The 13,018-nt window shown below is 43.2% G+C and overlaps 1 protein-coding gene across 1 annotated transcript in view; it reads right to left on the reverse strand.

Moving 5' to 3' along the window:
• Positions 1–2,425: 2,425 nt before the first annotated feature.
• The window catches only part of LOC146855060 (dihydrofolate reductase-like), a 198,543-nt gene continuing 187,950 nt past the window's right edge, over positions 2,426–13,018 (reverse strand). Inside the window, exon 7 of the mRNA XM_085652544.1 lies at positions 2,426–6,549. Coding sequence (XP_085508670.1) covers positions 6,474–6,549 — 76 coding nt within the window. The 3' untranslated portion in view covers positions 2,426–6,473. The remainder of the gene's footprint in view (positions 6,550–13,018) is intronic.

A 13,018-nucleotide genomic window follows, 5' to 3' on the forward strand; every position in this document is an offset into this window, starting at 1 on the left:
TTCCCTCTTGGGGTAGCTGTCTGCTGTTTATAAATTTTCATTTAATTAATTCTTCTGCCTTGCTTGTGTTCCTTATATGTATTTCCATCTTTCTTATCCTACCTTCCTATTTAATTTCAGAATAGAGTTATTGCTGAATTGATTTGGGTAATCACTGAAGTGCCCAATAATTTAGGTAACACATTTTTAGGGAAAATATTTGCAGCATGACTTTTTTCAAAACAACTATTTCATAAGAGGCTAAAATCTTAAAATAGCACCTGTCCCTTAATTATCCAGTATTGTGAAAGGGAACGAGATCTGACACATTCAGATCTCTTATTTGAATGAGACATAAACCAGATAACTAAGTCAAGGTTTTGTGAGAGGATATGACATGAATGTGCCAATGAGAAGGATCATTAAATTAAACCATTGCTGGTTACTTGTGTGTAGTGTACAGATCACAGGTTTGAAACCCAGCAGGGTTGACTCAGATTTTCATCCTTAATAAAGAGAGTCCCATAAAGCTAGGTTCCAATAGTGCCCATTATTATTAGATATATGAAATAACACACCTGTGGTAAAAAACCTATACAAAAATGAATAATTACTGATTATATTATTTGAGGGATCACACTGGATAGACCTGTGATGTTTCGGTGCATCGGATGGTTATAGTTCATCCAACGAGTTCTTAAAGTGAAGTAATGAAACAATGGTTCCTTGCTCTTGCGCTAAACTGCGGTCCAGCCCCTCTATTCACTGTGGTTTATCCCCTTTTAGAGTGACACAAAAGCAAGATTGTTGGCTGCCGATTGACGATTTAGACAAGAGGCACCCAGTTTGGAAAACAATCTTCCTCCTTAGGTACGTAGAACCGCGTACATGTCATTAACTTCAAGTGCGTTGGTGCTGGTTGGGCCATTTGTCTGACCCTTGTTTTCCTTGGACTTTTTCTTCATTTTTAAAGATGGTTTATCCTCAACAAACTTCGTCTCCACCAGCCCATTTAAAGACTTCGAAGTCATCTTGATGCGAGCCACTATTCTGCATTTTTCATCACTTTGAAGTAAGTGCTTAAAACTGTCCCTTAGCAGCAAAAAAAACTCTTTTCCCACTACTCTTCCAGTTCTTCCTTGCTTTTGTTTCGACAGTTGTATTTACTACAGTCTATTGAGGGGGCACAGTTAGTGCCGTTTAAAGAAAGCTTACACAAGGTAATTTAAAGATATTGGTTTATTTGGCTTGAACAAGTGGTAACACATGCACCTTTATTTAATTTTATTTTTTAGCTCTCCTTCATTCCAGGTCCTGAGGAGCACCCCGTTTTAAGTATATTAGGGGTTTGAAACGCGTCGACCTTTCATGCCAAACAAGTCACCTTTAATTTGGAGTGTCAGGTCGATTAAATGTTGAATGTATTATCTGATGTAAACACATGTTTATCTAATTTTGGAAACCTGGATACGACACTGTTTGATTTATGTCCCTACAGGGTTTGTGTTGTTGTTCACGTAATTTGAAGACGCTTTATTTTGCACATCTTCTCAACCTTTTCCCTGCATCTTTTTTCTGTCTTTCTTTCTATCTGTCCATCTATTAATGCTATTGTCTACGAAAATTTCCTTTCGAACTTGAGCTTGTTCACGTACTAAAATGTGTTGTTTAAATGTGATTAGTAATGTCTTGTCATACATGTGACCTATGATCAATATCTTACACGTTTGTAAGTTAATGTGGTTCAAACAAAATTGTTGAGATTGTTCATTGAAATAATAACATGAACCAATAAAGTGATTCTTGATGAAATTGAATTGTTAGAGACACTTAAAAAGAAAAAGAAATCATTTACCTTCTTTCAGTCACTATGAGTGTCATGTGTGATTGGTAGTAGTCATTTGCATAGTAAATATCAGTATTGGCAATTGTGTTGTTGTCACGATATAGTATTGACCTAGCCTTGCTGATTATGGGCCAGAACCCTTTACTGTTCAGAATGTATCTATTCACAGCCAGGTCTGATGGCTTAGTAGACTAATGCTTCCACTGTAGGGGCTTGTGTTTGACCTCCTGGTCACAGGTTCAAATCTCGGTGAGTTTGCTCAGACTTTCATCCTTCTGAGATTGATTAAATAAGTACAGTTGAGTGACAATAAACATCTGTTATTCACTGCCAAGATACCCTTTCGGGTAAACATGTGTATTACAAATACATGTTACGTTATACTGTGACTGAGAGCATGGATTGCTTAAATAAATTGAGAGTTCAACAACTATTTGCCAGGATTTCTGTGGAGACCTTGTGTATGAGATGGCAGATCATCTGCTGTTCATGATCACTGTATCTCCTCTCACTATCTAGGAATATTTCAGGTGCCATTCTCATCAAGACACAATTTGCAAGATTTCTCCAGACATAGACAATGCAGGCCTTGTTGTTTTCAAAGATTTTTATTGGAAAGGTTTTCAAAAGAGAAAGGAAACACTCCATTCATTATAATAGTGCAATGCTGAGAAGTGCATGTACTTTACATATTTGCAAAAGTCTATAACAGTGGAAAAATGGTTTGACTAGTGAGGATTCTCCATATAACTAAATATCATGCATCCTACAGAAACAGAAAGGAAGGGGATGACCCATAGCATTAAGGATTGATAGCAATAGCGATATCTTTGAGGAAAATTGTGGTTATAATTGAAAACCCTGCAGAGCTGTGTTAGATCGCTCTAAAGTCTCTTATTTGGATACAGTCTTCAAATGAGATTTTCAGGACATGGGCTACTGCATAGTAAGATTATTGCGGTACAAAAGGGGGTGGTGATGGAAGGAGCATCAGAACCAATCAAACACTCACACCCAGTCAACAGATCTGGGTTTGATCCATCACCGTTCTTTAGCCCACTCTGCCACCCCAGTTCAGACATGGCCATATACAAATCAGTCCGACCCTGAGCCTCATGGGAACAGTCCAGCCCGAACTGCCAAGCCATGCCTTCCCTGGACCGGAAACAAGCTTCCTAGGATTATTGATCAGTGAAGGGTAATTCTATGCAGTTTAAGGTTTAAAGTTCCTGCGGATTTTCATTTTTTGCATGTACAAATCTAGTTTATTTCAAAGTTTGTCTGATCCATGTGGGCTAATGTTCCGGTAAATATAATATTGTCTTCACTGCTAGTGAAATAAACCCATGCCCACCATGTATCTGAAGAATAGACTATTGTATGATATCCAGTTGTATAGTATACTTTTGATTCCCATTGTTAGGAGTAGAGCCATAGGTCATGGCCAATCATATTAGGAGTGGGTGCAATGGACTACGGACTCAGAGATATACTCGAAAAGTTTAGGAAGGTACTTGCATGAAATATCTTATTTATGGCTTTCTCAATTCATGCCCAGAAGGGTTTTTGTGTCGGAGAGTTGAATAACATATGATGAATAGTACCAGTTAATTTATTAAAGTTCCGCCATTTGTCTGAAATTAACAGGCCAACTTCAAACGTTTTTCTCGTGTCCAGAAGTGTTTGTCTAGGGTCCATATCTTGAATTGAGACAGGACAGGAGAGCTATTTTCTTTTGTAGCAGAACTCCATATTTCCGACCACATTTTTACAGTAGGTGGCTGAAAATTGAGCAGCAAGAAAGATTTCTTGCATTTATATTTATTTTGTGATGGGCAGATGAGTTTTTTGCTGTGGTTGTTGTTACTGAGGGCCATATTTACCATTATTTGATGCCGCTTAATCCAGCAAGATAACTTGCTGCGCTGCGTCAAACGTAGAGGTCAGGAATGCGCCATATTTACCAAGATATGGCGCATTCCTGCTCTCTCACTGCTCTAGTGCAATATGTGCTGCCTAGCGCAAACGCAGGCACCCGGCTGGAGCCATTGGGCAAAGGTGCCTACGTTGCAGACAGGATTGTTTTTGTGCAGGAAGGAACACCTTCTAGCAAAAAAACAATTCTTAGAATCGTTTTCCTCTGTCTAAATATGCTGCAAAATGCAGCACACTTACAAAGAAGAAACAAGAAGGAAAAATAAAGATATGTCCTCTTGTTGAGCCTCTCTCGGGAAGGCATTCAATTTTGACCCATTCCCAAGTTTATTAGTCTTGGTAAATCAGGGAATGTGTCAAAAAGTATGAGTGGATGCATGGAAACACCTGCACTCCACCCATGTAACACCTTCATGGCGCAGAGAAACACAAGCAGCGACTTGCGTTGCCTTGTGTTACTCCAGATTTACCAAGCAATGCAAGGTCACAGAAGGTGGCATTGCATGGCTTGGCAAATCTGACTTAAGGATTGTGTTGCCCTTGGGTCGCCGTGCATGAAGCAAGGGCAATGCAATCCGTTGATAAATCTGGCTCTTAGTGTTTTGTATATGTTTGATGCTGGGTTTAAGCACCCATCATCCATGCTTGCAATATTGTCCATGGCATCCTTGATATGCCACTGGGTGTGGGCATTAGTGTTACAAACCAGCTCAAAAGAATGAAAGCATAACAGTCCCTCTCTTACACAGTCACAAACTGCCAATCATCTGTATTTGGTGGAGTCATGTAAATCAACGGATTCCCTCCCACAACAGCTGCTCCTTTGGCAAAGGTTTACTCCTGCTCATCAGGCGCCTTGGCCAGCATGTCTCTGCTCCTTTTATGGAAAGCAGCGGACTGGACTTTTTATGTAAATTCACAAGTAGAAGAACACAATTAAGGGCTCCATTGTTAAATATGATTTTTACAACTGTTAATCATTTAAATTCAGGAAAGGGGTGTAATAACTAATCAAGACAATCTGTCACAGTCCTGGGATATTTTTTGGCTATTGCTACATTCTTCAAAATGGTAATGTGAAATTAAAGGTTGCCAGGGCCAAAGGTTGCCAGGGCTCTTTTGTTATGATTCCGGCTAGTTTGACGAGTCCACATCTTTTTTTACTTCTTTAAAAGGGGTGCATATCCCTTTCCAACACTAGGTGGCATGCTTCATCATGTTGGGTCACTCCTAACCAATAACTGATGTCTCTATGTGCGCTCTCTAAGAGCTCTCTCTTTTTGGTTTTGATGATGCAGGGTGGCTATGATTTTTATGTTGAGTGTCATCCGGTCTTATTGCTGAAAAAAAAATGCTTTGTCTGATTGGTTAATAGTTGTAATTGTTGACTCTCTTATTACCGTGAGATAAGATAATAGGCTTGGTGTGTTATGACTTTATATGCCTATAAAGATTGGTCAACATGTTTCTGCCTCTAATCAAATGCCTGAATGGTCACAGCTATTTTTCATTCTTCCGGACTGAATTGACCCCACTGTCCTTTCCCTATTTTAACCTTATCTTTTCTTTATGTGTCAGTAAAGTGAGACGCATGATATATTTTAAGGTTAAGGTTCCAGTAAGGTCTATTCTGCAACTCATGTATGGGCACGTGTTTGTTATGGCGAGAACATAACCATTAAAGTCTTCATCTGTGGAAACAATAAAATCACATTCCTGTCTCCCTGTGGCTAAGCCCCTATTTATTTTTGTTTAACTTTGTTTTTATTATTATTGTTGCTATAATCCTTGTATACAGTACAGTTATACGTAGTTATGTCACTATACGAATTAAAGCATTGCGTAAACAATCAATACATTTGTGGCATTCCTTATTTCTAGCATCATCAGTTTTTACAAGCACTAGTTGCGAGTCCATGTCATACTGTCGTTGCAAACAGAGTTAAACCATGAGCAAATAAATAAAAACATATATATATAACTCTAAACAGTGTACCCCACCGCCCGGAACATTTACAGTAAAGCCATGCGCCACCTCATGTCCTATAACTATGTCTCATAATTTGCATCAGAGCAGCCCGCCCAACTAGGACTACTATTTTTAACGTATATCATGGCATCCTGTACCATCCAGTATGCAATGACCATCACTCATATGGTGTATGTTGATGCTCGGGGGCTGGATATAGATCCGTGTAAGGAGAGCAAGTGGGTAAGCCCCTATTAAGGCATTTATCCACCTACATCCACAAGCACACACTAATCACGTGTTCACACAAAACTGTATCAAATACCGTGCCTATTTGGTGCACTGTGTCTTCTTCACTTAAACGTTTGTTCATTATAGTACCATGATAAGGGGAGTGGTATGCTAGTGGACATTTATTTGTGTGTGGGTATTTTTGAGTTCCTGGTCTAAAATCAGCCTCAGTTAGAGGACTGATCTTTAGTTACTAAAGTAAAGTGTGAGCTCACGATGAAGTGTTCCACTCACTTCCTTGCCTCTGCAGAAAGAGTCTTCTTAGAGCCATATTCGGGGCAGCATCTTAGAGCCATCCTGGCTAAATAGCAGAGCTGATGAGTACAGAGAATTAAGACAACATTTTTCAAATGGGATGGCAAATTACTAGTTGTTAGATTAAAACATTGTCATTCCTTTATCGTTTTAAAAGTATACCAATTCGTGCTATCTGTTTCTTTTACTCTTAGAATGTCAGTGCTTCGCAAAAAGTCGGAATCTATATTTAATACCATTTTCTTCTTGGATTTCCGAAGGGATGTCAGAAGACCTGAAAAACATTTGAAGAATTTTCATTAATAAACAGAAATGCATGAATAGTTATTTGCATATATTTTCTTCTTCTTTTGAATCGAGTGCTCTTACCTGCGTGCCCTTTTGTGTCACCCATGCAAATAAGGCCCTCCTCCCCAGATTTTCCAGTACTAATACCGTGGGCATCACTAATTTTAGTGGGGGAGGAAATACCTCATGGTCATGAGTTGGTCTTTTGGACTTGCCTGAGAAATGGAGAATCACAGCATGAATTAAATATACTACATCCAAATCCCACAGAGTTTTTCCTCTTTTTCTCCGCATTTCACCCAGACATTTTGCCGGCTTTTAGCGGGCAAAGTGGTTGGATATTTCCGTAAGACTTACAGCCCTGATTTGGCAGTAACTTCCATTACTGGCCCCACTGGTACTACTTCGCCACTTGAGATGAAGCCCCAAAGGTGCAAAGAATACCTATTTTGCCATTGTAAATGATGCCCACACTCAACCCACTGATCACTCCTGACATAACCTGGCGCACAAGAAGTCACACAGCTTTATACATGCGATTTGTCTAATTGACTTCCCAAAGTCAGGGAAGGCAAACAGTTACGGCCTAATTATGAGTCTGGAAGTCCTCAGACTCGTGGTTGGGTGGTGGTCTTCTGGCCACCACATCATGACCTTGGCAATCGTGTCACTTTGGCACTGCTGACTCCGCCAGGGAACCACCGTTCCCTGGCAATGGTGAAGCAGTTTGGAGGCAGTAATATGCTTGGCAAGACCGCCGTGGTCCAAGCAGGGTCCACACTCCTAGTCAAGGTAGGCTAGATACACACTAAAAGATAACTTGTGCTCACCCTCAGGTAGCTTGGCACACAGCACTCAGGATTATCTAAAGAGGAAATGTGAAAAGTATTTGTGCAACACACACACACACAGTAACACACTGAAAACACCACAAATATACTCCACACAGATTTAGAAAAATAGAGAATAATTGTACGAGTAAAACAAGATCAAAATAACAATAATCTAATAAATAGAACTGGAGTTATGAATTATTAATGATGAAATCAAAATCTAGTACTTGGAGTCAAATAGCACTTTGGGGTTACTTGAGGTTGTGCTGGACTGGGGTAAATTCAAAGTTCAGGCCAACTGCGCTGGAGGGCAAGCCGGCTACACGACTCACGCAGGTACCGCTGAAAAATGTACCTTGGAAGAAGCAAGCGTTGATGTTGTAGACTCGATGCGAGGAGTCTAGGAGGCGCCCAGTCGTTGATGTCGTGGATGTAGGTGAAGCTTCAGCACCAATCCATGCAGTCGATAAAGGCTTCATCAGTGAAAGCCTTTATGATGCAAGCGCTACGTCATCGTGGAGCCAAGCCGTCCTTTGGCATCGAACCGTGCAGTCCATCAAGTCAATGTTGTCAATCGGCTCCTGCCTTTGCGTCGAAGGGCAATGCATCGGTTTTGATCACCGCAAAGTTGCCACTGCACCAATTTTGATTGTTCTGGACAGCAGAATTCACCTCTCCAGTACCTGGGACTAAATTGGCACAACTTGGCAGGGAAGGACTCGCAGATGGCAGAGTCCAGGTACTGTTGCAGAGTTGAAGGACATCTTCAAAGGCCCAGAAAAGAGGGCAAGCCTTTGGAGTCTCTCTGGGTTCAAATGAGATGGGTCTAGTACTTGTACTCAACAGGACAGAGATCAGCAGGCAGCAGGGCAGCACGGAAAAGCAGTTCTTGAAATGAAATATGAAATACCAGCCTTTGTAAAGCACACAGCTACCTCCGGAGAGGTGTTCCGGCGCTGGGGGTCGTTGGGAAGATTAAGCGAGCTATTGCCCAAAGTCACATGGTGCTGGGCTAACCTGCTGCCGCTGCCGGGGATCGAATAGTGAACCCCGTGGTTCGCAGTCAGGAACACTGGCCGCTGCGCCACACCTCTTCCACTCTGCACCACTCTTACACAGCAGCAGTCGAGCTGAGTTTTTCACAGGTCGAGTAGTGTACTGTCTTGGTAGGGTCAGAGCCCTAGTACTTATACCCAAATATGCCTTTGAAGTGGGGGTTGACTTCAAAGCAGGCCCTCAAAATGCACTTTCGTCCAAGCCCTGTCTGCCAGGCTATCTGTGAGGGGGCAATGAGTTCTTTGTATGGGAAAGAGGACACTGCCTTTTCAGGTGTAAGTGTCAGCTCCCCCTCTCTTCCTGACCAGGAAGAGCTATCAGAATGCAGATGAGTTCTCTGTGTCACCCTCCTTTCCTGTGTTTGTGACTGTCTAGAGGGAATGCACAAATTATAGCTGTCACCTACCCCAGACGTGTATTAGAGACAGGTTGAAAGGCACATAGAGCTAAGTTAAGAGTTGAGAGAGTTATTTCCACTTTCTAAAAATGGCATTGCTAAAATAGTAATGTTAAATCCTTCGTTGCCTTAAAAAGGATTTCTCATTACTATTCCAAAGATATGAAAAATGATGCAGCCACTCCTTTCTAATCAAGAGTTACAGCTTTGAAATATATTTAAGAATTCCCAATGCTAGCCTATGAGAAGAGTAGGCCTCACTGTAGTGAACTATGACTTTAGCTTTTTGTCACTAGCAGGACTTACAAGTACATGCCCTTCCTTTTGCATACACCCTAAGCACCCTGTCCTTAGGGCTACCTAGAGCCTTCGTTAGGGGTGACTTATGTGTAATAGAAGGGGAGTTTAAGGCTTGGAAAGTGGTTTTAAATGCCAGGTTGAAGTGGCAGTGAACTGCACACACAAGCCTTTCAATGGCAGGCCTGAGACAGTTTTGAAAGGCAACTATGTGAGTGGCACAACCAGTGCTGCAGGCCCACTAGTAGCTGTTAGATTGCAGGACCTTGGTATATGGTACACCACTATACAAGTGACTTGTACGTAAATTAAATATGCTAATCATGTATACACCAGTGTCACCATGTTTAGGGGAGAAGCACATGTACTTTAGCACTGGTTAGGAGTGGTTAAGTCCTCAGAGTCCTGATGCCAACAAAAAGATATAGCAACAAGAGGAGGTAAGCAGGCAACACGATTGGGGAAAGACCACCCTACGGATCACAGGTCCAACAGAGTACTGTTAGGTAATTGCCTTTGTCTATAGAAAGCCAATGCTGCTTCTGAAGCGTGTGATGAAAGCATGATTGTAAATTGTCCTCAACAACTGTTGCTTTTTTCGCCGTGTGACTCCTGCTGAGTTAAAATCAAGAGGCCATGCCATAAACCTCATCATGTATTATGCTCCCTCTTAGGTGCGCACTTGTGCACCCGCACACATGTTGCCTTCCTACTGTGCACAAACAGTCTGAGAGCACGCATTTAAATGTCAATCTGGACCACAAAGCAATTATCGACCTGAAATGGGCTATTAATTCCATTAAACTAAGGCGCTCAGACACTGCACTTGGATGGTTCTATGCTTATGTAGGACTGTCTCTAACCCCTTATCCGGCTTCCCCAAAGATAAACAAATGTTTGAACAGTGTGCCTTTGCAATGCAGGTACTGACCCCCTGCTTGGCAACATTGAACTCTCCTGTAAGTGAGCCCAAATCACCCTCTGATGGTACAGTGAGGCCGGTGCAAGTTCTGGTACACAAATTGCTCCAAAAAAAACATTTTGTCTTCAACACATCTGTTGTTTCTCTCAGCTCTCTCTAACAGTGGTCCTATGAACATGGTTAAATCTGGCACTATTTCTAAATGGAGAAATTTTAACATTTTACAAATTCAAACATGTTGATCAGTTTTCCTTATAAATATACATAAACATAACTGACTAAGTCGGAGAACAATAAGAACATTATTTTAAGGGGGGGCTCTAGTGAGCCCGAAGCAAGATGGCTGCACATTAGTGCAGCTCTGCTGGTCGGGGCCTTTATCCGGACATAATCCTGTATTTCTCACAGCCATCCTGTGACCTGCCAAGGTGATTTCGGCCCCCTTGCCTGCACTGAACTAGTTGATACAAGTGCGGCGATCATCGTGAATGTTTTAAGCCACGAACGCTGATCTTAAATCACCGGCGACAAAATGGCAGCGCCCGCGGACTGCTGACTACCGTGAAACCTGGTGAAGAGCCTAACTAGCGATGTGTCAATGCGACATCTGCGCCGGGAGGTGCAAGAGGTACTGATCGGCTGCATTGCACCACACTCGGAGTGGCGTGGTGACCGTGAAAAGTCTGAAGGTGCGGTGGGCTTGAGGACTGGGTGCGGCAGCACCTAGAGCGCCGTACAAAGTCTCAGCACGAACCAGCAAGCAAAGCGCAGAGACAGTGACCGGACGATCGCTTCCCACATTAAGGCATTTGGGACATTGTCGGATTGGTGCGCCTTCAGCGTTTGCTGGCTGCGCGCTCGTACGGCCCAGGAGGTGGGGGCGGTGCTTCCCAAAACTTGTGCTGAACATTTGCTACGAAACTTAAAGTTTGGGTGCTGCAGAACTGCTAATGCTAACAACGTTGCCTACCAGTAGAGATATCCCTGCACACTGACCGGCCTCACTGAGGCCATTTTGGGGACCTGAACTGACACCGGCGAACAGCTTGAACACTGCAGTTATAACTGAGCAGGTTAGTGAACTGGGGAATCGTCCTTGTTGGAAGTGATGAGCATGTGGGGAGTGTGCACTACATCCGTGGCCTGGAAACCCTTTTGACCGTACTGAGCCTTGGATTTGGGTCATTAGCGCCGTGAAATGCATGTGGTGCGAACAGCTGCCAGTCCGTAAGGGATAATTGGACTGAGCAACGCATGGTCAGGGATTAACTGCACCGTGGGGATTCTGGAAAAGTCGCATCCTTCTGGCTCAGCTGCGGTGTGGTGGCTTACTTATATCTCATCACGTGGAGACAGCGCGGCGAGTCACCTGCCCAGCCTCTGGCGACTGTGGGGACACTGAGATCGTGTTGGGTGTCCTAGTCCTGCAATCCAGGGTGTGTAACACGGCGCTCGGCGGTGAGCGGCAGGCGGGAAGATGGGCAAGCCTGATAAACAGCTGCAGTCCAAACTTTCGTTCGATTCCAAACGCCTTAAAAAATCGCAAACGCTGACAACATCGGACACTGAAATGGATCGGGAGGCTGGCGGTAGCAGCAAACTGGAACGCATGATGCTGGCCATGCAGCAGAGCCTATACACAATTGATAGAAAAATTGATAACCTAAATCTCCGCATGTATACTATGACGGCTAATCTGGACAAGCATGGAGTGCGCATAACGGAAGCGGAGCAACGCATCTCCAACACAGAAGACAAGGTAGAGACCAGCACAGAGTCCTGTACCCAGATGGAGAAACTGCTAGGGGTGATACAGGCTAAAAACGAGGACCTGGAGGCCAGGTCCCGGCATAATAACCTACGTATTACAGGGGTGCCTGAGTCCACCAACACAGGTAAAATGGAGCTCTACATAGAGGACATGCTCAAAAATATGCTGGGTGCGGAACACTTTTCTAACATGCTGGTTTTGGATAGGGCACATCGCTCCCTTGCCCCACGCCCTGTCCCGGGGGCACCCCCATGCCCGATAATTGCCAAACTTCTCAATTATTACGACAGAGACGTGGCGCTACGACTTGCACGGGAATTGGGCACTACCAAGTACCAGGGGATGGAGGTCGCACTATTCCCGGACTTTACGACAGCAGTGCAACAAGCCCGGCGGTAATTTCAGCAAATCAATACGAAATTGCAAGCAATGAAACTACAATACGCCATGCTGTACCCAGCGCGACTCAAAATACATGGTAGTAAGCCCAGGATCTTCACAACCCCCAAAGACGCTATGCAGTTTATAAAGCAACTGGAGTGACAAAAAACATCTGGAATGGCCGGTGACAACGCGGACAATGAAAATTAACATACAAGGTTACATGCCTGTCCAGACTGGTACTATTGTTCATAATTTTTTCTATATGTATAGTCATGGGTTATTATGACTCTGAAGTCTTAAGACACTGCGACTCCTATATAAGGTATTGCTACAGGTTCAGGATATGAGTTATTCTGCATAAGGGATAAGGTACAGTGGGAAGATTACGTGGCCAGAGTTGCCTCGGATTGAACATAAGACTGAACATGAGCAACGCCATGCGGATGCAGGGCCAGGTGGCAGGGGTACGTGAGTACTGGTAAATCTGTTATTCGGAAGCGACACTTCAACAAAACTCTTGACCGCTTCTGTATGGTTCAAAAGGTTGTTCCAAAGGTGTCTGACCAATGCAAAGTATCATCTACTTGAGATCCGAGGCAGGAAATGCGGATGGGTTCTGTGTTAGAAACTATAATGGGTGTGATGATAGCTTAAATGCAGGGTTCACACGCAACGTTGACATTGTGGTCATACAGGGTCTTTTCTGTGTAAACATTTCTAAATTACATTGTTATGAGAAGAGCTGGGAGACAAGCTCTGACCCCCCTTACTACATCGAGGGGGTCAGCGGGCAGC

Source organism: Triturus cristatus, chromosome 4_1, assembly GCF_964204655.1.
Source record: "Triturus cristatus chromosome 4_1, aTriCri1.1, whole genome shotgun sequence".
NCBI lineage: Eukaryota > Metazoa > Chordata > Amphibia > Caudata > Salamandridae > Triturus > Triturus cristatus.